The sequence below is a fragment of the Mercurialis annua genome, linkage group LG4, assembly GCF_937616625.2.
Source record: "Mercurialis annua linkage group LG4, ddMerAnnu1.2, whole genome shotgun sequence".
NCBI lineage: Eukaryota > Viridiplantae > Streptophyta > Magnoliopsida > Malpighiales > Euphorbiaceae > Mercurialis > Mercurialis annua.
Window position 1 is genome coordinate 15,091,363 of NC_065573.1, and position 22,703 is coordinate 15,114,065.

Genomic DNA, 22,703 nt, shown 5'->3' on the forward strand with positions numbered 1-22,703 from the left:
TTTTTGACAATTAAATTGATTAAAGGATGAAAACATTATAAATGATTAATAATATTAATGTTTAATTAGAATATAAGCTAAATATAAAGGATCATTTTGAATATTCTTTTCAAATAAAAAGAGGTCAAATTAGCTCTTTAGGGTAGAGACGAAAATGAAAAATCAAAAAAAGTGTACAAATGAACTTTTTTCTAGGTCAGGGTATAAATGAATAAATGTTAGAAGGTGAGGTTGTTTTTAAGTAATTAGGCCTTTTTCCAAATCTTTTATAAATATCAGAGTATGAGTAAAACATGAAAGCCATTTGTCAAACTACTTGTACACCATTAGGGCCCGACTACTGCAGCACTACTGTTTGACTCTGTCTTTCTATACATAAGAGTTCTCGAATAAGGTAGAAGTCCGCCTTATCAAAATATGTTCACCTGAAATCAAACACTATGGGGGTCATTTGACACTGAGTGAGTTCATAAGTTTACAAATGAATACTAATTAAAACATTCAAATCAATGCTTTCAAAACAATCAATTAAATGCATCCACGTATAACTTTCCGATTGAAACCCTAAACCTTAGTTTGCCTCATCATAATGCAATAAATTCTTTTATTCCAATCCATTCCATAAATCCAATCAGTTCAATAACTTCATCTCTTAAATAAGTTTCTGATACTTATTCCTTATGGTTTTAGTCCCGAGATGACTCTACCGAGTTTAACTAAAACCGTATAGTACAGCCCCGAGATGACTCAACCGAGTTAAACTAGTACTATCTTATATCCTTAATCAATGAGGCGAGTCCCGAGAGCCTTTCTCCACCGAGTTCAACTCCCTAGACATAGGTCCCGAGATACCTCCATCGAGTTCAACCTATGCATGTCGTGTTCTTGAGGAGATTTTTGTCCGCTTCCGATACTTTGATTTCTGATGCTTATAGAATCTCTTGATTTTTAACTAGGGATCACACAGTTCCTATTGTCTCTCAATAGGAAAGCTTGTATCATCAGACTCATACTGGTTTCAAATCCATGATTCATTCATTTCAAGCAAGGCATTTTATTTAAAACGATGATATGCAGTTGTGTGAACAATTTGCGTAAAAGAAATGCATTTTAAATACTTCAAATGTAAACATAATTATAAACTCACGGCTTGCAATTTTCCAAAATCTGCGATCAATTACTATGCCCGTCAAGCTCCTCGAGTTCCTTGTCCGCTAGTAGGTTGCCTTATCGAACCTAGGACAATTATAAAATAATTCGTGAGTGAGAATCTATTTGATAGATAATTTAGACTCGAGATTAAATTACGCATGTATAACCCGTAACGTTATCTCGTCTAACCCGATACTTTTCTATTTACGCTTATCTATAGTAGTCCGACCCCTAAACAAAATTGACATTCCTAAAGTAGCGTAGTCTACAATTTTTGTTTAGGTCTCGGACTGTGATTTGCACTCGAAGGTGTCGGAAATTAACCTAGAATTTAATAACTTGGGTTGTCCTAAAATGCAGAACTGCTATGCACGACTTAATGTTCTACTTTATTTGGGCAACTTAGAGTCCGATTTAGCAGAAACTTAAACAATTTTAGACAACTTCTTTAAGTTTCCGTAACAAACAGAACTAAATTCGGATCTATAAAGCTCGAGATATTGCCCTCGAAATATCGCTGTTATGCAGCACAACATTCTGCCATACGTCCAATTAATTCGTAGTTCTCGACTCGTAACCTATTATTCTTCGAGACCCATAATTTTTAGTTAGCATACTCTAATACCAGCCCTATCCAGCCCTTATATATACAATTAAACACACACATTCCATATCTTAAGATTGCTCAACATATTTAATTATAAAATCCATCACTTGGTCGAACCAAACATCAATTTGCAATCAACCATAATCATTCAATACAATCTTAATTTCAGCTCTAATACATTCATCATCAAAGTATGAATTCAACAATGAATTCCATATCATCAAATAGGATTACGGCCGAACGCCCTTTACTCTAATCAACCAACAAAAACATGTATGCATAGCCTAACAATCAATCCATCAAACATCACAATCTTAGTCATATTGTCGGATAAATCATACCAAACACAATCTAATTCATCAATCTGAAGATTCTAAATTTCGGAAATTACCTTATCTTGGAGGTGTCTTCATACCGAAGCCCAATCACAAGCAATTCACCGTCAATGTTCTTCTATTAGGCTCAAGAACACCTAAGCATATCAAGAACACAAAACCCCTAAATCAATCCTTATGAACCCTAATCTTTCTAATCCAAATTACTCTAAGTTAATCCATCAAAACCTTTAATTAAAGACCATACCTCAATTAACTTTAAGAATAAGATAAATTTGCTTCAAATTTGAGGAGATTTGGTGAAGAAATCCTTTGGCTACGGAGGAGATGATATTCAGCCATATAGGAAAAGAAAGCTTCACCATTTTTTTCTTTTCTTTCTTTTGCTTTCTTAAGATAATGAGAGGAAAATATCTTAGTCAATCCCTTAATGAAGAAGTTAGTGACATCACTAAGGGGACAAAGTCCACTTAAGCTCGGGTAATTTCCATTTTAATTCAATCGATTAACCGACGTGCTTAACTCTCAAAACGACTTCCTGTCATGCTTAATTCTCAAATCGATTCTCGAACGACTTCCAATAAAATGAATAAGATTTATTTCCTTAGCCACCAAGTAAGTGATGTCATTCCCTTACTTGGTAAGTTGTTGGCTAAAGGCCGATTATGGCTCAAAACGGTTAATTTTTACTTTTGCTCAAACTCTTAATTAATTGTTGTGCTTAACTTTCGGAAATACATTTCCAAGTAATTCTGAATAATATTTCGCGAACGTTGTCGTGAAATTTATTAGATCGGGACTTCCATTTTATTTAATATTTTAGCTTTCACTTAGTCCTGCTAATAAAACTTTAACGAATAATAATTTCTACTTCAAATTATTATTTCATAATCCGATTAATTCTCTTATTTCATCTAAACTTCTTAAGTCGAGTCTCATTCCCAATCTACTTGACCTAAATTTCACAATTTAGGACATCGTTGCACAATTCAGTATTTTAATCTTTTTAGGGTTATTACAACGGACTTCATGTATAAATAGTGATATAGTCATTAGGCTAAGTCCTTCAAATACATGACACCGTTTGCAACGAGTAGTTTTGGAGGGAAACAAATCTTGGATTTTGTACAATCCATTGATTCGTGGAAATCTATCATTGGCGTGAAAAATATCACTGTTGTAACAATCCATCATCCTCCAAAATCCATCATTTATCTTTCCACTAGTTGAGATAGTTGAAATCCATCATTTTTAATGAATATAAGATTGTATAATAATATAAATATTCCAAATATATCCTTATAAATTTATAAATTTTATTTTTAATTTAAAAGGTACAATTTATAAATTAATTGAATTTATATTTTACAGATTTACAATTCTTAATTTTATAAAATCCATAGATTTCAAATAACCTCCAATTCAAACGGTGCTAAAATAATAGTATTTGAAATCTAAACCTAAAGGGCAGATAGTAATTGTTTGCTTATCAATTTAATTTGTTGAATGGTGTTGCTATTTCTCTCTAAATAATATTGAAAAGTAGGGTTAGACCATCTCTAACCTATACTCAAATTTGAGTATGGGTCTCTATTTTTAACTCCAACACATAATCATTTCTCAACCCATTTTTTCGTTTATAAATAGTAAAAACTCATATTTTGGTATACAGTATTCGCACAAACTCATTTCTCGGTTAATCAATCAGGCATATAGCTATGCCCTGGTTGTAGATATGGTAATTGAACATTGGAACATGAAAAGGGTATTAATAGATAGAGGAAATGCGACCAAATTTATGACAAAGAAAGCGTATGAAAGCTTTGGAAGAGTCTTTACATAGCTAAAAAGAAACGCTACTCCATGAACCGGGTTTGGTGGACCTCCCATCAGACCTACGGGCATGATCGTCCTGGATGTAAAGCTAGGAAAACAAAGGGGGGATGAAGAACTACCAACACGATTCACCATCGTAGACATTGATCTACCAAATTATGCCATCATGCGACGACCATTCCTCCACGACTCGGCCGCAGTGACGAGTATAAAAGCTAGTACAATGAAGACACCTACAAAAACAGGTATCATCATAATCAAAAGAAGCCAGGTAGCCGCCAAAATTTTCTATGAAAAATCGGTGCAAGAATCATTCAAAACAATGACAATCGAAGAAATCTTGAACCATAAAATAAAAGAAAAAGAAAGCATCCCCAACGGCGAGATGAAAAAATTGGAGCTAAATGCGGAGAAGAAGGTGAACCTGGGAGTGGACATACACACCAAACACAAAGACGGAATCATGGAGATGCTAAAAAGGAACATAGGAACGTTTCCTCCAAATCTTAATAAATCGTGGGAATTGATCAACATATCATAACCCACGAACTGAGCGTAGCTGAAGGAGAAAACCCCGTGAAACAGAAGAAGAGAAAATTCTTTGAAGAAAAAGCAAAAAATAATAGCTGATGCTGCATAGAAACTCATGAAAGTTGGATTTATCAGAGAAGTACATTATCCATAATGGGTAGCTAACGTAGTAATCGTGAAAAACGCTAATGGGAAAAACAGGATGTGTGTGGATTACACCGACTTGAACAAAGTTTGCCCAAAAGACATCTATCGTTTTCCTGACATAGATGACTTTATCGACTTAATAGCAGGACACGCCATGTACAACCTAGACGACGCAGCCCAAGGCTATCATAAAATACCAATCAAACAGGAAGATTAAAAAAAAACATCGTTCTTCACGGAGGGAGAAGCATATTGCTACACAGTGATGCCTTTCAAACAAAAAAATGTAGGAGCAACATACCAAAGGTTAATGAACTTCATGTTCAAAGAAGAAATTAGAAAACGAGTTCAAGTATACGTAGATGATCTGACCATAAAAACTGAAAACGCTGAGAATCACGCAAAAGACCTAGAGAAATGTAATACCCCGTGTTTTCAAACTTGATTTGTCAGTTTGGTTATCCGTTAGAAATTAGTTATTTTCTTGAATTCTTTGTTCTTTTGTATTTCAGCATGTTCTTGTTATGTTTTCGACTTGAGTCTGGATTGTTTTACGCTAAAAGTAAAACTTATGATACCTTGATAGTATATTTTTGAGTGTCTCATATGTATCCCATGAGATCTTATGTGTTCGATCTTCATTCAATTTATTTTTGGGTATTAATCAAAACAGCATTTACATATTTTCCAAAACTGCCATGTGTTAGTAAAACGTTGATATCTCACAATTGAACGGTCGGATCAGGCTCATCTTTGGATATGTTGTTCCTAAGAGGATTTACTACTATCCGGTCGGTTGGATTGTTATTTAGACGTTTCTAACTCTAAAAATAACTATTAAATCGTAAGACTTTAAACAAAGCCCAAGTAAAGCCCATAGGAGTCTATAAGTAGACCCCTAATTCATGTGAGCAGCCCCCTTTTCCTTCCCACAAACCCTAAAACGAATTATTTTATATAAAATACATATTTCCTTCGTTCTAACAATTCCGGATGCGATTCATTACGCTAAGTATGTGATTTTAAATCCGTTTTACAAGATCTACGCGATTTCATCAATTTTGTTCTTCGTTGGAGACTTGTGGAACCTTTTGATTTCGGTCCAGCGCTTCATACCTTCTATTTATATCTCAATTAACATATTGTTCTTCATTATTAGGTAATGGTTTCTCATCCTTATGATTCATGATTTCGTTTTTGGGTTATTTTGCCTAGGATTGCATATCTAGAGTTTTATATGGACTGAATCATTGTTATTATTATGTCATGCTTATGATAGTGAGTTGTATGTATACTATGATTATGTGTTTCATGTATAATCTGATATTACATGTTTTGGTAAGCGTTTGGCATGATTCATCAATGTGAAGGTTTTTCTAGCAAGTTTTATATTCTAATCGATTTAGTGTTTTAAATTCATGAAAATGAGATGCTATGCTTAGGTTACTGATATGGATGATATGTTTGATGGATTTAATGTTTAAGATCTAATCTATATGGTTGTATCACACCTTTGGTATCTTCTCGCATGTTTTAGCCGAAATTTCGTTAAATGATGAATTTATGGTTTTCAAGTGTTGTAATCAATTAAATATTTTAAATTGATACACCTACTGCTCTAAGATTATTTAAATGATGTTTATATGATTTACGATCAGTGACAATATGATTTGGGTTGTCAAATGCATGATTTGGCTTGTTTAGCATGTTTAGGCAATTTCTAGCGAAATTGTCTTATCGATTGTTTAAGGGATGTTGGCATGAGTTTAGATCCGAGTTGGTTTGGTATTTTGAAATTATGTATGATATACTACTGATCTAAATGAGTTTGAGAGTTTGAATCATAAATGTTTTGCTACGTGTTAGCTTAGTTTGCAAACTAGCTAATTTTACGCTAAAATGCTTTGATTTCGGATTCGATGCTTTGTAATGACTTAAGATCTGAATTACTTTCATATTATTGATTATGGAATGTATATGAACTGATCTAAGGTGTTTAGTTTGGCGATTCATGTTTGGTCTCGTTTTTGGGCTAAGTGCCATGAATGCTTAATTGGCTTGATTTTGTAAAAAGTATGTTAATTGATTCCAAATGTTTTGCTATGGCATGTGTTATATAAAATATGATTATTAAGCATGCTAGGGCTGTTGTATATTGGTTTTTGGCTTATTTGGTTGTGTTTATCCTTTGGGGATTTTATCGAACACTTTATAATCATGATGATATACTTGGATTTTAATGTTTAATTTGAGTTTCCTTGTTTTCTAAATTGAGACTTTGGTATATTTAAATGATTCCGGACTTTAAACAAATTGTTTTACTTTGGTTGGATGTTTGGTTTGGGTTAGACTTGGGTCGCCCAGTTTGTAAGTATAGGCTTGACAGTTGTGATAACTCGGCTAGCTCACCACTTTGGTTTAAACTTAGTTTTATGATTTTAACTAAGTTATTGAAATGATTTCCGGATTATGTTTTCAAAGTGGAAACTCAATTTGACTTAAATATCGTATGACTTCGGTTATGTTCAATATGTATGATTACTCTACTTTGGTTTATGCTTTGGCAATGGATTAAGTGAGTGTGTTTGTTTTGTCTTGGCTCGTTGATGTTTGTGCTAGTCATATGTGTTGTCTAGTACTCTTTAGAGTTAGGACATGTTTTAATTCTGATTTATATTGTCTAGACTCGTCGACTGTTCATGCTTCGGAGACGAATCAGGATTAGTTGCTTGCCATGTTATCACGTGAATTAGCAAGCGGTGAGTTTCTACTTACTATTTACCGCTTTATTAAGTAAATTGATATTTTTATATATAAATATATATTGTACATATATTTCGAACTGTTTTTCCATTATGGCTATTAGTTGGAACATGCTACCTAATGGGCATCATTAGGACTGCGTGCGCACCGGTATTGATCTAGAAAAGGTATGTGATATGTGGTGGTAACTCGGCGTGAGCATAGTTCTCGGGACCAGTAGAGTAACTCGGTGTAGCTCAGCTCTCGGGACTCTGGTTATGGATTAAGAATGGTCGGTGGTAACTCGGTGTAGCTCAGCTCTCAGGACCAGGCCTATCGGATTATGGTTATATTTAGTATTGTAGATTAGGGTTCCAACTATTATATGTAATGTTGTTATTAAATATTTTAAACGGTTTTAAAGGTTTTCCACTTGATAAATGTAAATAGTGGTATGAACTCATCTCAGTATATCTGACCCCGTTGTTTTCCCAATTTTCCAGGGTTATGATATGAGCGAGTCAGCTGCTCTCCGATTCTTTATTTCCTCGGAGGTGTTACTTTAATTAATAAGGTTTATTAAACTGATTTTATTCTTAGACCGCAGTAGTAATTAGAAGTCGTATTTGTCTAATACTTGTTATCAGAATTATTCTACTGATTTAATTGTTTTGGTTTTAATATAATAACTTGGGTTATTAAACATTTACGCTATGACTCGGAATTGATCGAACAATTATTATATAAATGTTGTATTTTATGAACTGCTAGAACTAGGCTGAAGTCTCGGTTGCCCCCGAGCATTGGTTTCTTGCAAGTTTAGGTAATTGTTGGTTATCCGCAAGGCTAGCTACGGGTTTTGGTACAACCATACCCATACCCTAGCGCCGGTCACGATCCTTGAAAATGGGTCGTGACAAACTTGGTATTAGAGCTTTGGTTTCAAACCAAGGCCTTATGCATGTTATTTGTTATGTGTTTTTGGCATGAAAGTTGATGTCGTGTCTTAGGAACTACTGCGGAATTAGGATTCGTGTCTTGTCTTTTTAAAACGTCATCATTTGTTTTCAAACTTTCAGCCTACATCCTATAGGTGATGTCTGTCAGTCTTTATTTGGTATTGATGCTATGATTGACAATTAATTTAACTTGGATGTTACTTGTTGTGATTTATTATGTTGAGGTTATTTCACTTGGGTGATTTTACTATTGCTTTCGATTTCTCGGGAAATCTTAGGTTGATAAATTTTTCTAAAACTCATACTTGGGTATAATGTTGTTTGATAAATTTTGGCTTTATGCCACTAATGAATTAATAACGATGGATTATTTGGTAGTACATTTTGGCTTTAGCCGTAATTGTTGGGTGCTATATACGCTAGTACCTATGAGGATATATTTGGGCGTTAGTCTTGTTTCCTAATAAAGAAATTTTGGGTTAAACTTTAAAACGTGTTTTATGGTCATATATGGTTTGACCACATGTTCTTTAAGGGTTTTCATTCAGAAAAGTGATTTTACTTAAATTGTGTTTTGACACAGAATCAAAAGAGAAGTTTGAGTAAATTCTTTAAAAGCTTGATTTTTGGTTAAGTTACTAATAAAGAGGATTTTTATTCTATTTTTAATTTTGCGATTTACGGAATGGATGTTTGAGATTAAAGATTTCTCAGTTGAGTTTTGGATTACCGTTTAGCGGTTGGTTTGCGTTGAGCTCTCAATTTTGAAAGCATGAAAATTTTATTAAAATGATTTTTCCGGATGGCAAATATTTTAAATACGTTTTATAAACGTTTGTTTTGGGGTTCGACTTGGGTCACCCAAATTTAGGAGTTAAGATTAGTAGTTGTAATTTTCGGCTAGCTCGATGATTTTCATGATTTGAGATACTTGAGTATCCGTTTTAAAGCAACTAATTATAAGAAGAGATTTTTACAAATAGTGATTTTGTTTAACCGTAGGGCTCAACTAAAAGTTTGGAAATTTTGTAATTGACTTTAAATTATAAAATGAATTTTGAAGCGTATTTTTAAAATATGATATTATTGCAAGTTGATTTTAATACAAAGGTTCAAGCTTGTTTTAGCATGTCCTAATTCCGTCTATAAAATATGTTGGGGTTAATTTTATTTAATGGCATGCTTACGTGGTTTATAGTTGTGAAAATCATAATAATTTTTGGTTTAATTGCGTTGAATATCTCGCAAGTTTGGTTGGACTAAGTTGATTGTATTTGTTTCTCTTCGTGTGGAGTAGCACGTGAGATGATTTATTCACGTGGTCAAGGTTGACTTACCTTGATGTATGATTCGTGGATCGAAATCTTTGGGTTTCGATATCGAGGAAGATGAGGGAAATATTCCCTTGATTTGGCTGATGATTTTTGATTATCCTAAAACGGATATTGGAAACTCTGAACCGAGAAGATAGACCGGTGTATTAATACACCGGTGTTTCAATCAAGTCCGAGGATGCGATGCAGGAGCTGACGGTAAAAAAAGAAGATTAGAAACGTTTTTTTATGTGCTATTTTCTTTGGTTATGCTCAGTCTGGATTGAAGTTAGTTAGATATTTTTTATTGTAGAGTTGTAATTAGGAGGAGTTTGTATAGCATCGAATATTGCTAGGTTGCAAGTAAGGAATTTGAGAAATATTTTTAGGCTATCGAGTGCATATCTCACAGAGTGTAAAGTCTAGCAAATATTTTATTGAGAAGTTGATTTCAAATGTTGAATTGTTAAAATATTTGAAATATTTTCAACACGTAATTGTGCCCACACATATCATGAACATGCATTTTGAATGTCACGAATAGGACTGCATTAAGCACCGAGTATGTTCACTAAAACAATTGATACATGCATAATAGTACATGCATCACGTGCATAGAAATGATTAGGGTTGGATACAACTCTTTGGGGATGAGAGGTGTCATCACCCTGGCGCACAATTATGTAAAATGGATTTTATCGATAAAGTGTTTTGAGAAAGATGTTTTGAAACGAACTCGCGAGTCACATTGTGATATATTTATTTATAAAGTTGTTGGATTTCAAATGATTTTGAAACTGTTACCAAAAGGTAGCTAGACAAATACTCTGTGATGATGGTGATGGTTATTGGACGTTTACGTTGTGGGTGATTGGTCTGTAAAATCAAAATCGTGTGGTTATGAGTAAGAATGATTTTGAGATTGTGCTCGAGATATAGTGGTGCCAAGTGCGGTTTATGGTTAGATTCAGATTAGGGAGTGTTCATGATAATTTCCGATTTGTGATTTAAGGATTTGTCGATTAAGGATGTTGGTTATGCTCATGTGTGTGTATACACCACATTGTTAAAAGAAACTTTATCTTTCCAGATTTGAAATTGTCCAAAGTATTTTGGTGTACTGATATAAAGGAATGTTTATAAACAAGAGATTTACATTGCTGATTTTACCTTTCTGGGGAAAGGGAGAAATTTTGTCAAAATTGATTCAAAAGGGATAATAAATTTTTCGCTTGAGCGATTTCTTCAAATTGTGTTTTTGTTTGAGAGGATTTAGAAGCGACTTAAAATTTAGGGATGTTTGAAACATCAATGTGTATTTTGAATACGGAGGATTTTGCCACAGTTGGCTTTTAAAGTATAAACTGTTTAAAAAGTGTTTTAACAAGTTTGATTTTAAGAAAACATAAATTTTGACAGTTGAGCTGTTTTATAAATTTGCAAATGTATTAAAAGGAAAAAAATTCAGATTCAAATGTGGAGATTTGAAAATTTTCAAGGGTTTGCAAAACTAATGGTTTTTCAACGGTAAAGATATTTCAATTTTGAATGAAAAAGGAGGTGTAAGACGTAGAGTCTTTTAAACAGGGTGGAAAAATTTTGTATACAAAATATTTTGTATTAAAAGATTTTATACCCCCAGGGTTGGTTTTGAGCATAACTAACAATCTGGTCGTAGTAAACTGTTCGTATTGATCTCTCATTCTATACGAGGTTATAGTCAATTGATTGAATAATTTTGAAAATTTGAGTTTGATTTGGATATATGATATAGTTGATTTGAGAATCAGGAATCACGGTTAATATGTTTCGACAACCATGATTGGTTAATCAATTTTGTTAATGGATGGTATTATTGTAATATTTTTATATCGTTTTGATCATTGTGAGAGACAATTTTTTTTTAAAGTTGTGAGATGCAGTCAAGGTTCAGTTTAATTGGGGCATAATGTTTCTAAATGATTGGAGGAATCATTGTAATTGAGATTGTTTATTACCAATCTGGAGATTCAATTATTATGAGTTAAGTTCACGTTTTTTGGGAAAAACGGTATGCGTCTTGGTGTTTTATGATTCACAAGTTAATAGTATTATCAAGTTGGTATTAATCGTTAGGATTGGATGATTATTATAGTGTTTGTTGTGGAACCGAAATATTATTTGAAGTTTATTGGGTTTTGTTATTGATTATTTTGTTATCGAGATATTATAAGTGGAATAATTAAGTGTTGTAGAACGCAAGAATTTATCAGCTTGTGTTTTTCAGTATTCCTATTTTGATGATAGGTTTGGAGTTGTAAGAACTATAGTCGAGCTTAGTGCTTGATCTTGTATTTTATATTGAGGATTTTTTAATAGATGAGTTTCGAGATGGTTTTGGAAGCCACTCCGGTATAGAGTAATTGTGACTCTCAGTTGAATAATTGTTGTTATTTCTTGTTGCGTTGAACGAGTATTAGTTAGAGCACCAAATTGTTAGATGCAGAATTTGGTGCATATGTGTGTTGTGATCGCTTATATTGCGAATCAGTGTCAATTTTGAGATTCAAGATTCGTTCTTAATTATCCTAAGTATATCAGCCGAGTGTTGTGTAATAGAGTTTGTTTTATCTTGGTTGATCTCACCTAGAGTTGCATTATCGTTTATGCTCTAGTGGTAGTTGTGTCGGTACTTTGGTGACCTTTGAGTGTGTTCGGTTTATGCAACTGGAGGTATTGAGTTGTTTCGAGGGACAACCTGTTTAGTTTTACTTACGCAAGTGCGTATATAGTTAAAAACAGAGTACTGTTATTACAGTTGGGTTGGTCCTTGACTGAGGACTGTTCTTGTAAGACTGAGTTCGTTTGCAAGTTTGTTGTCCTTGTTATGTTGGGTATCTTGTTGATACGTTTTCATATCAGTTTTATACATTTTGTTCAGCTAGACGTGTAGTCTTATGATATGTTGTTCGACGGTTGTTTTGTTTTGAATTCGAGGACGATTTTTTTTTTAGTTGGGGAGAATGTAATACCCCGTGTTTTCAAACTTGATTTGTCAGTTCGGTTATCCGTTAGAAATTAGTTATTTTCTTGAATTCTTTGTTCTTTTGTATTTCATCATGTTCTTGTTATGTTTTCGACTTGATTTTGGATTGTTTTACGTTAAAAGTAAAACTTATGATACCTTGATAGTATCTTTTTGAGTGTCTCATATGTATCCCATGAGCCCTTATGTGTTCGATGTTCATTCAATTTATTTTTGGGTATTAATCAAAATAGCATTTACATATTTTCCAAAACTGCCATGTGTTAATAAAACGTTGATATCTCACAACTGAACGGTCGGATCGGGCTCATCTTTGGATATGTTGTTCCTAAGAGGATTTACTAAAATCTGGTCGGTTGGATTGTTATTTGGAGGTTTCTCACTCTAAAAATAACTATTAAATCGTAAGACTTTAAACAAAGCCCAAGTAAAGCCCGTAAGAGTCTATAAGTAGACCGCTAATTCATGTGAGCAGCCCCTTTTCCCTTCCCACAAACCCTAAGATGAATTATTTTATATAAAATACATATTTCCTTCGTTCTAAAAATTCCGGATGCGATTCATTATGCTAAGTATGTGATTTTACATCCTTGTTACAAGATCTACGCGATTTCATCAATTTTGTTCTTCGTTGGAGACTTGTGGAACCTTTTGATTTCGGTCCATCCCTTCATACCTTCTATTTATATCTCAATTAACAGGCTAATAATCACCCATGGCCCCTGAACTTTAAAGGTACGGGCGATAAACCCCCTGATGTATAAAAACGGGCGCTAAACCCCTTGATCTTTGTAGCGGCGCTCACAAAACCCCCTAAGCCCCAAAAAAACCCAAAAAATGACCAAAATACCCCTGGCGCCGTCTTTTCTGGTCAACTGACATTCTTAAAAAAATTGACAGCGCCACGTCATCTGCCACGTCAGCAAAAAAATAAAAAAAATCAAAACACCTAAAATACCCCAACTCAATCCAAGCCAACTAAATCCAACCCAAACCAACTCAATCTAACCTAAACTATTTGGCCAACTCATTCACCAACAACCCAAACACTCGCCGCCGCCGCCGTCTCCGGTCGTCCTCTTCGAGAAGGAAAATTCTGTTCTTCAAAGAATAGAATCTGCTCTTGAAGAACAGATCTGTTCTTCAAAAACAGATCTGTTCTTGAAGAACAGCCTGTTCTTCAAGAATAGTAGACGACCCAGCTGGGTCGTCTTTCTTCCATGAGGAAGACGACCCAGCTGGGTCGTCTGCCCCCTGAGGAAGACGACCCAGCTGGGTCGTCCTCCCAGCCTGAGAAGACGACCCAGCTGGGTCGTCTTCTCAGGCACAACATGATGACCATAATTTTCCGGTCATCTTCAATTCGAAGAAGATGACCGGAAAATTTTTCGGCAATCGTGGGATTGTGGCGGCGGTTGGGTTTGGTGGTGGTTGGTTGTTTTGTTGGGTTAATCGAATGGTTGGATAAAATTGGGTTGGTTTGTTTTTTTTTTGTCCTTTTCTAAATTAAATTAGGGGTATTTTGGGTGTTTGAAAATTTTAAGGTATTTTGCTGACGGCACTGTCAGTTTTTTTAAAAAAAATGTCAGTTGACCAGAAAAGATGGCGCCAGGGGTATTTTGGTCATTTTTTGGGTTTTTTGGGTCTTAGGGGGTTTTGTGAGCGCCGCCACAAAGATCAGGGGGTTTAGCGCCCGTTTTTAGACATCAGAGGGTTTAGCACCCGTACCCCTAAAGTTCAGGGGCCATGGGTGATTATTAGCCCAATTAACATGTTGTTCTTCATTATTAGGTAATGGTTTCTCATCCTTATAATTCATGATTTTGTTTTTGGGTTATTTTGCCTAGGATTGCATATCTAAAGTTTTATATGGACTGAATCATTGTTATTATTATGTCATGCTTATGATAGTGAGTTGTATGTATACTATGATTATGTTTTTCATGTATAATATGATATTACATGTTTTGGAAAGCGTTTGGCATGATTCATCAATGTTAAGGTTTTTCAAGCAAGTTTTATATTCTAATCAATTTAGTGTTTTAAATTCATGAAAATGAGATGCTATGCTTAGATCACTGATATGGATGATATGTTTGATGGATTTAATGTTTAAGATCTGATCTATATGGTTGTATCACACCTTTGGCATGTTCTCGCATGTTTTAGCCGAAATTGAGTTAAATGATGAATTTATGGTTTTCAAGAGTTGTAATCAATTAAATGTTTTAAATTGATACAACTACTGCTCTTAGATGATTTAAATTAAGTTTATATGATTTAGGATCAGTGACTATATGATTTGGGTTGTCGAATGCATGATTTGGCTTGTTTATCATGTTTAGGCAATTTCTAACGAAATTGCGTTATCGATTGTTTAAGGGATGTTGGCATGAGTTTATATCCGAGTTGGTTTGGTATTTTGAAATTATGTATGATATACTACTGTTCTAAATGAGTTTGAGAGTTTGAATCATAAATGTTTTTCTACGTGTTAGCTTAGTTTGCAAACTAGCTAGTTTTACGCTAAAATGCTTTGATTTCGGATTCGATGCTTTGTAATGACTTAAGATCTGAATTACTTTCATATTATTGATTATGGAATGTATATGAACTGATCTAAGGTGTTTAGTTTGGCAATTCATGTTTGGTCTCGTTTTTGGGCTAAGTGCCATGAATGCTTAATTGGCTTAATTTTGTAAAAAAATATGTTAATTGATTCCAAATATTTTATTATGGCATGTGTTATATAAAATATGATTATTAAGCATGATAGGGGTGTTGTATATTGGTTTTTGGCTTATTTGGTTGTGTTTATCCTTTGGGGACTTTTATCGAACACTTTATAATCATGATGATATACTTGGATTTTAATGTTTAATTTGAGTTCCCTTGTTTTCTAAATTGAGACTTTGGTATATTATAATGATTCCGGACTTTAAACGAATTGTTTTACTTTAGTTGGATGTTTGGTTTGGGTTAGACTTGGGTCGCCCAATTTGTGAGTATAGGCTTGGCAGTTGTGATAACTCGGCTAGGTCACCACTTTGCTTTAAACTTAGTTTTATGATTTTAACTAAGTTATTGAAATGATTTCCGGATTATGTTTTCAAAGTGGAAACTCAATTTGACTTAAATATCGCATGACTTCGGTTATGTTCAATATGTATGATTACTCTACTTTGGTTTATGCTTTGGCTATGGATTAAGTGAGTGTGTTTGTTTTGTCTTGGCTCGTTGATGTTTGTGCTAGTCATATGTGTTGTCTAGTACTCTTTAGAGTTAGGACATGTTTTAATTCTGATTTATATTGTCTAGACTCGTCGACTGTTCATGCTTCGGAGACGAATCAGGATTAGTTGCTTGCCATGTTATCACGTGAATTAGCAAGCGGTGAGTTTGTACTTACTATTTACCGCTTTATTAAGTAAATTGATATTTTTATATATAAATATATATTGTACATATATTTCGAACTGTTTTTCCATTATGGCTATTAGTTGGAACATGCTACCTAATGGGCATCATTAGGACTGCGTGCGCACCGGTATTGATCTAGAAAAGGTATGTGATATGTGGTCGTAACTCGGTGTGAGCATAGCTCTCGGGACCAGTAGAGTAACTCGGTGTAGCTCAGCTCTCGGGACTCTGGTTATGGATTAAGAATGGTCGGTGGTAACTCAGTGTAGCTCAGCTCTCGGGACCAGGCCTATCGGATTATGGTTATATTTAGTATTATAGATTAGGGTTCCAACTATTATATGTAATGTTGTTATTAAATATTTTAAACGGTTTTAAAGGTTTTCCACTTGATAAATGTAAATAGTGGTATGAACTCATCTCAGTATATCTGACCCCGTTGTTTTCCCAATTTTCCAGGGTTATGATATGAGCGAGTCAGCTGTTCTCCGATTCTTTATTTCCTCGGAGGTGTTACTTTAATTAATAAGGTTTATTAAACTGATTTTATTCTTAGACCGCAGTAGTAATTAGAAGTCGTATTTGTCTAATACTTGTTATCAGAATTATTCTACTGATTTAATTGTTTTTGTTTTAATATAATAACTTGGGTTATTAAACATTTACGCTATGACTCGGAATTGATCGAACAATTATTATATAAATGTTGTATTTTATGAACTGCTAGAACTAGACTGAAGTCTCGGTTGCCCCCGAGTATTGGTTTCTTGCAAGTTTAGGTAATTGTTGATTATCCGCAAGGCTAGTTACGGGTTTTGGTACAACCATACCCATACCCTAGCGCCGGTCGCGATCCTTGAAAATGGGTCGTGACAAAAAACATTCAAAATCCTGAACAAATTTGGGATGAAGTTAAATCTAGATAAATGCGCATTCGAAGTGCAAGGAGAAAAATTCTTGGAATTTATTATATCCCATAGAGGAATAGAGGCGAATCCTGAAAAAAACAAAGCCATAATGGACATGAAACCGCCGAAGAACGTAAACAAAATTCACAAGCTCAATAAGCGAATCACCGCCCTCGGAAGATTTATGTCATGCTCGGCTGGAAGATGTCCACCGTTTTTTAAAGCTCTTAAATGTTCCCAAAAATTCAATTGGAATGAAGAATGCTAAGAAGCATTCGAAGAACTGAAAAAAACATTCTTAACCTCGCCACCACTCTTGAGTCAGCCATTGAAAGGAAAAACTCTATACTTTTATATTTGTGTAAGAAAAGAAACAATTGGGACAGTATTAGTAAGGAAAGAGGAAGGATAACTCGAACTAATTTACTTCATCGGGCGAGTGCATAAAAGAGCCGAGACGAAGTACTCAGAAATAAAAAATTGGTTTAGTTGTCGTGACTACGACAAAAAAGCTAAAGTACTACTTACAGAGTCACATGTGATCGTAAAAACGAACCAACCATTGCGAAAGGCAATACAAAAAGAATATATAGAAGAATATTCTAAATATAATGATGTAAAATGTATGTGGTTAAAATATAAATATAGATGTAAAATGGTAAATGGTAAATGGTTAAATATAATAGTATTGAATATAAAAGAAAATATATAGAGAAAATTATTTTGGTGTAAAAAATGAAATAATTAATTGGAATAAAATTACTGTAAAATATTCAAAAGGATGTAAAGTAAAATTTATTTTTAAATTTTGGGCTGAAAATACACTTAGAATCTTAAAAAGAGTTTTGGATTCTGTCAGTGTATTTATTTTATGGTTAAATGTACAAAAAATCATCAACTTTCACGTGTTTTTAGTATTTAATATGAATTTTTAATTTTGGCATACAAATACCTGAACTTTCAAAATTTTACAATAATGATACCAACACCGTTTTAGGTGTAAAACGACGTCGTTTTGGATGTAAAACGGCACCGTTTTGAACATAAAACGGCTCCGTTTTGAATAAAAAAACACAAACATGATATATAATTGTAAAATTGTAAAATTCCTGTTAAATATGTCAAAATTAAAAGTTCATATCAAATATCAAAAACCTGCAAAAATTGGTAATTTGTGATGCATTTAATTTTTATTCTATTGATCCCATAAAACAAAAAAGAATTATGTAGTTGGAATTTTTTTTAAATGTTCTTTTAGTTTTTCTTTTGGTAAATTATTTGTGGTCATAGCTAGAATTATAGTGGTTTTATTTTATAAAAAATAATTACTTCTTCAATTCTCACCAACATAAAAAGATATTCCATAAATAAAATAATATAAAATAGATAAATAATATTTTTAATATAAATTCTTTATTTTAAAAAATAAGAGAAGCGCCATTTTTTTTCATTTGATTTAATTTAATAAAAGTAAGAGTTTCAGTTCTACATGCTCATTTTTTATAACTATACATCTATAAATAATAATTATCAGGTATATATTAAATTGTAAAGTTAATATTCTTTAACTATTTTTCATACACTATAACAACCATGAAAATTTAACTAAATTATCATCTATTTACTATTATAATAATAATAATAATAATAATAATAAAAATAATAATAATAACAATAATAATAATAATAATAATAATAATCAAGGGCGAAACCAAAAATCTTTTAAATTGGGGGCGAAAAATTCATATCGGTAGTAATGGTGGACAGTAAGTTATATAAATAACATTTTTATATATATAAAAAGTTACATGCATAATAAAAAAATATAAAATAAAATTAAAGGCGGTAAATTGACCACCTAAAACACAATGTAGCTTCACCCCTAATAATAATAATAATAATAATAATAACATTTTATGAGTTATAATCCAAATAGTATAAACATTCAACAATAATATACCTGCTAAAGTCGAGAATTTAATTCCTCCGACAAACGCTTTCTCTTTTACATTATCAAAAAGAAAATAAAAACAATAACAAATATAAATGATGGAAATCGAATTCAAGCATAACTACAGTGGAACCGAGTCGCATAGGATATACCCCGCAGGAGAATCCTAGTTCTCGTCCGAAAGGCAAGAATTTGATAATATCAGTGCCCGAGTCCATGAGATTTGCCAAATTTGAAAATCAAACGAAGATTCATCTGAATTTCCAGAAGGACCAACATCACCGAGGACTCGGAGAAAACGTGTCGCCGAAGGGATTCACCAAAAGTCCAAATATACGAGAAATATCATCATCAAAAGACATAATATGTGAAATCTCTTTTCTATTCAAATACAAACTCCAATTTAGGAAGATAAGCTTATTCAGGAAGATATACCTGAATAAGACTTTCTTTTGAATAAGAATCTCTTCCTTGTTGAAGCTCAATCACTACTAATTATGTATCACTTTCCTATTTGAAGTCTACTAAGTATTTTCTCAATTACTATATAAAGAGTTTAAGGTATGCCTAAAAACACGATTACATTCATATACACAAAATGGTTCTCAAAGCCTAAACAAACTTTATCATCGGAGAGTTAATCGGACAACCACTGTTCAGTTAGCTTCTACTTTTGCAGGTTTAATCACTGGATCAGAAGGCAGACTCCATCAATTAGCGCCGTCTATGGGATAAGCTTAAAAACTTCAAACTAGAAGAAGCTTATTCTGAACTCAAAACAAATTTCTCATTGAAGGAATGACTTCTGACGGATTAAACCTCAAAAAGAAGCAACCAATGGATCCAAAAATTCATTAGTAAACACTCGTGCAAGTGATAAACATCACGGGGAACGATGGCTCAAACACTGCCAGAATATCAAATCTCACTGGAAACGATGGACTCAGCGCCACTGGAGAAAATAGCACAGGAGGGACTTCGTACTCCATGCCCTAGTACCAGACACATCAACTCAGAGGAAGTAATCCTATCACCTTCCTTGGCCTGTGAGGGAATAACGAACAAACTCTGAACGTGGTATCCCCGGAGGTCTACCATGAAGTTCTGCAAAAGATACTGGAAGCTTTCCAGGCCAACATGGACATAATGGCTGAGGAAGCCCGAAAATCAAATAAGGCTCATGCTGAAACCATGAAGCTTTTAAGAGATCAATTCACCATGACACCTAGCCGAGGCCGGTAGAGAACTGAGAATGCAAGGAAGAACCCCAATAAACAAGGAGCTACCAGAGAAAACAAAGAAAATGAAAAGAATTATGATGAATGTGGAACTCCTGAAAATCAGGATGAGAGGAATGAAGACAGAGAAGAGGAAAATCAAGGGAACGCCACCAGGAACGGTGATAACCAAGATGAAGCAAGAAGCAGACTTAACTCAAGGAGGGAGGAGCGAAGGGAAAAAGAGAAAGAAGACATTCATGCAAAATGTAAAAGGCAAGAAAAAGAAACTGAAAAAGCACAGTCAACAAAGAAAAATCAAGAGGATGAAGGCGAATCGGCTAAGTCCCCATAAAAAAGCAACCACATACGTAGCTGAGGAATACTTAGAGAAAAAAGTAGCAAAAGCCCTAATGAAGTTGAAAGTCGAACATATGGATATAGACAACCTGAGATTGTAGGGTTCACCCCTATCGGCCGAAATCATGGAGGAAACAATTCCCCATAACATGAAGATGCCTATCTTTCCGACATCCAACGGAGAAGGAGATCCGAGAGACCACACGTCCATATTCTCAGCAATAATGAGCCTACTAAGCGTTTTAGACACAATCCTATGTCGGCTTTTTTCCACTACTCTAACTGGAACTGCCTAAAGATGGTACAACAAGCTCAAATCGAGGTCAATCATGAATTTCATAGCCTTGTCGACTGAATTTTTAAACAGGTATCTCACCAATTTTCCAGCCAAAACAACCACCAGCATTCTAAGATCGTGCATCTAGGAAGTGGGAGAAATATTGGGAAGCTATATATCGAAAGATTCAACAAACTTGCTATGAAAATTGATAATTTGAACGTCAACATGGCCACCAAGTAACTAAGAGGCGCGACGCGATTCAGAAATTAGTGGACAAGCTGCTAGTTAACAAACCTACCACCTTCACGAACCTGATAGGAATAGCACGAAAATATTTTAAGCTAGATGAGGGCCAGAGGGCCATTAGAGGAAAAGAGGAAAAAGGAAAAGAATCAAAAGATAGATCAAGGGACAGACCAAAGTCCAAAACGGATGAGAGACGCCATAGGCCAGAAGAGAACAGACGTTTCGCCCCCAAAAATAGGTACGAATCAAGGAGCGATCCCTGAGACGACGAACGTAACTAAACCCCCCTCAACACAAGTAGGACAAATGTCATCATGTGGATAAAAGAAAATGTTTTAAACGTCTAAGGCAGCCTAAGATGAAAGCTGAAATCACAGACACAAGGAAGTTTTGCAAATTCAGTGACGAATACAGGCATGAAACCGACGAATGTAGGGATCACAAGGTAGAAATAGAAAGAATGATAGGCTCAGGCGAACTCAGAAAGTTTATCGCCAAAAAACCAAAAAACAACGATCAAGGGGGCAAAAGACACCGAGATGATAAAGGCAAGGAAAAAGAGGAAGAGAAACCATCCAAAATCCTAGGAACAATACACATGATCAACAGAGAAGGCCATAGCAGTTCGACCATCAGAAAGAAACAAAGGAAAGAAGTAATGAACATCAGAGTGACCCACATGCTCCCGGTTTTCTTTGATGTAGAAGACCACGAACACGTGAAAAAACCACACACTGATGCTATGGTAGTAACAACTAGCATCGAGAACTGGAATATGGAGCTGATTCTCATAGATGAAGGAATCACGATAAATCTCATGACAAATGTAGCTTATAAAAGCCTTGGTGGAACCACTGCCAAACTCCGCCGAGTCCCGATCCCATTGTTGGGCCTCGGAGGACCTTCAACTAACCCACTCGGCGCTGTAACACTAGAAGTCGTAGTTGGCCCGGAATTAACAAGAAAATCATGTCCCTATTTAACATAGTGGACATGGAGCTGGCGTAAAATGCAATCCTAGGAAGACAATTCCTCTATGGCTCGGCCGCACTCACAAGCATTAGAGTACTAGCCATAAAAATATCAACCGAAAAGGGAGCGGTGACGTTGAGAGGAGACCACAATATCACCAAAAAAAATGCTGTGACGAATTAATCGTCAACCTCCAAGAGAAAAAGAAAGAGGAAAAGGAAGGATGAAGCCAAACATACAAGTAATGCATCTCCCAAAATCATGTAATGAATAAACACAAAATGGAATAAGGAGCCAGAAGCTCTAGGAAGGGTCCAATACCTAATCAGTAAATAAAAGAGTTTAGATTAACACTCAAAAGGCGAAATGCCAAAAATAAATAAAAGAGTTTAGATTAACTCTCAAAAGGCGAAACACTAAAAATAAATAAAAGAGTTTAGATTCTCCCAAAATGCGAAACGCCAAAAATAAATAAAAGAGTTTAGATTAACTTTCAAAAGGCAAAACGCAAAAAATAAATAAAAGAGTTTAGATTAACTCTCAAAAGGCGAAACACCAAAAATAAATAAAAGAGTTTAGATTAACTTTCAAAAGGCGAAACCCAAAAATAAATAAATGAGTTTAGATTAACTCTCAAAAGGAAAAATTCCCGAAAATAAATAAAAGAGTTTAAATTAACTACCAAAAGGCGAAACATCAAAA

The 22,703-nt window shown here is 34.2% G+C and overlaps 1 protein-coding gene across 1 annotated transcript; it reads left to right on the plus strand.

The window, feature by feature from the left end:
* The first annotated feature begins 4,663 nt into the window (after window positions 1-4,663).
* LOC126678334 (uncharacterized) lies at window positions 4,664-5,191 on the plus strand. Its single transcript, XM_050373236.1, has 3 exons — window positions 4,664-4,790; window positions 4,899-5,027; window positions 5,121-5,191. Exons 1-3 carry the CDS (start codon window positions 4,664-4,666, stop codon window positions 5,189-5,191), a joined length of 327 nt encoding a protein of 108 aa, XP_050229193.1.
* Window positions 5,192-22,703: the final 17,512 nt, after the last annotated feature.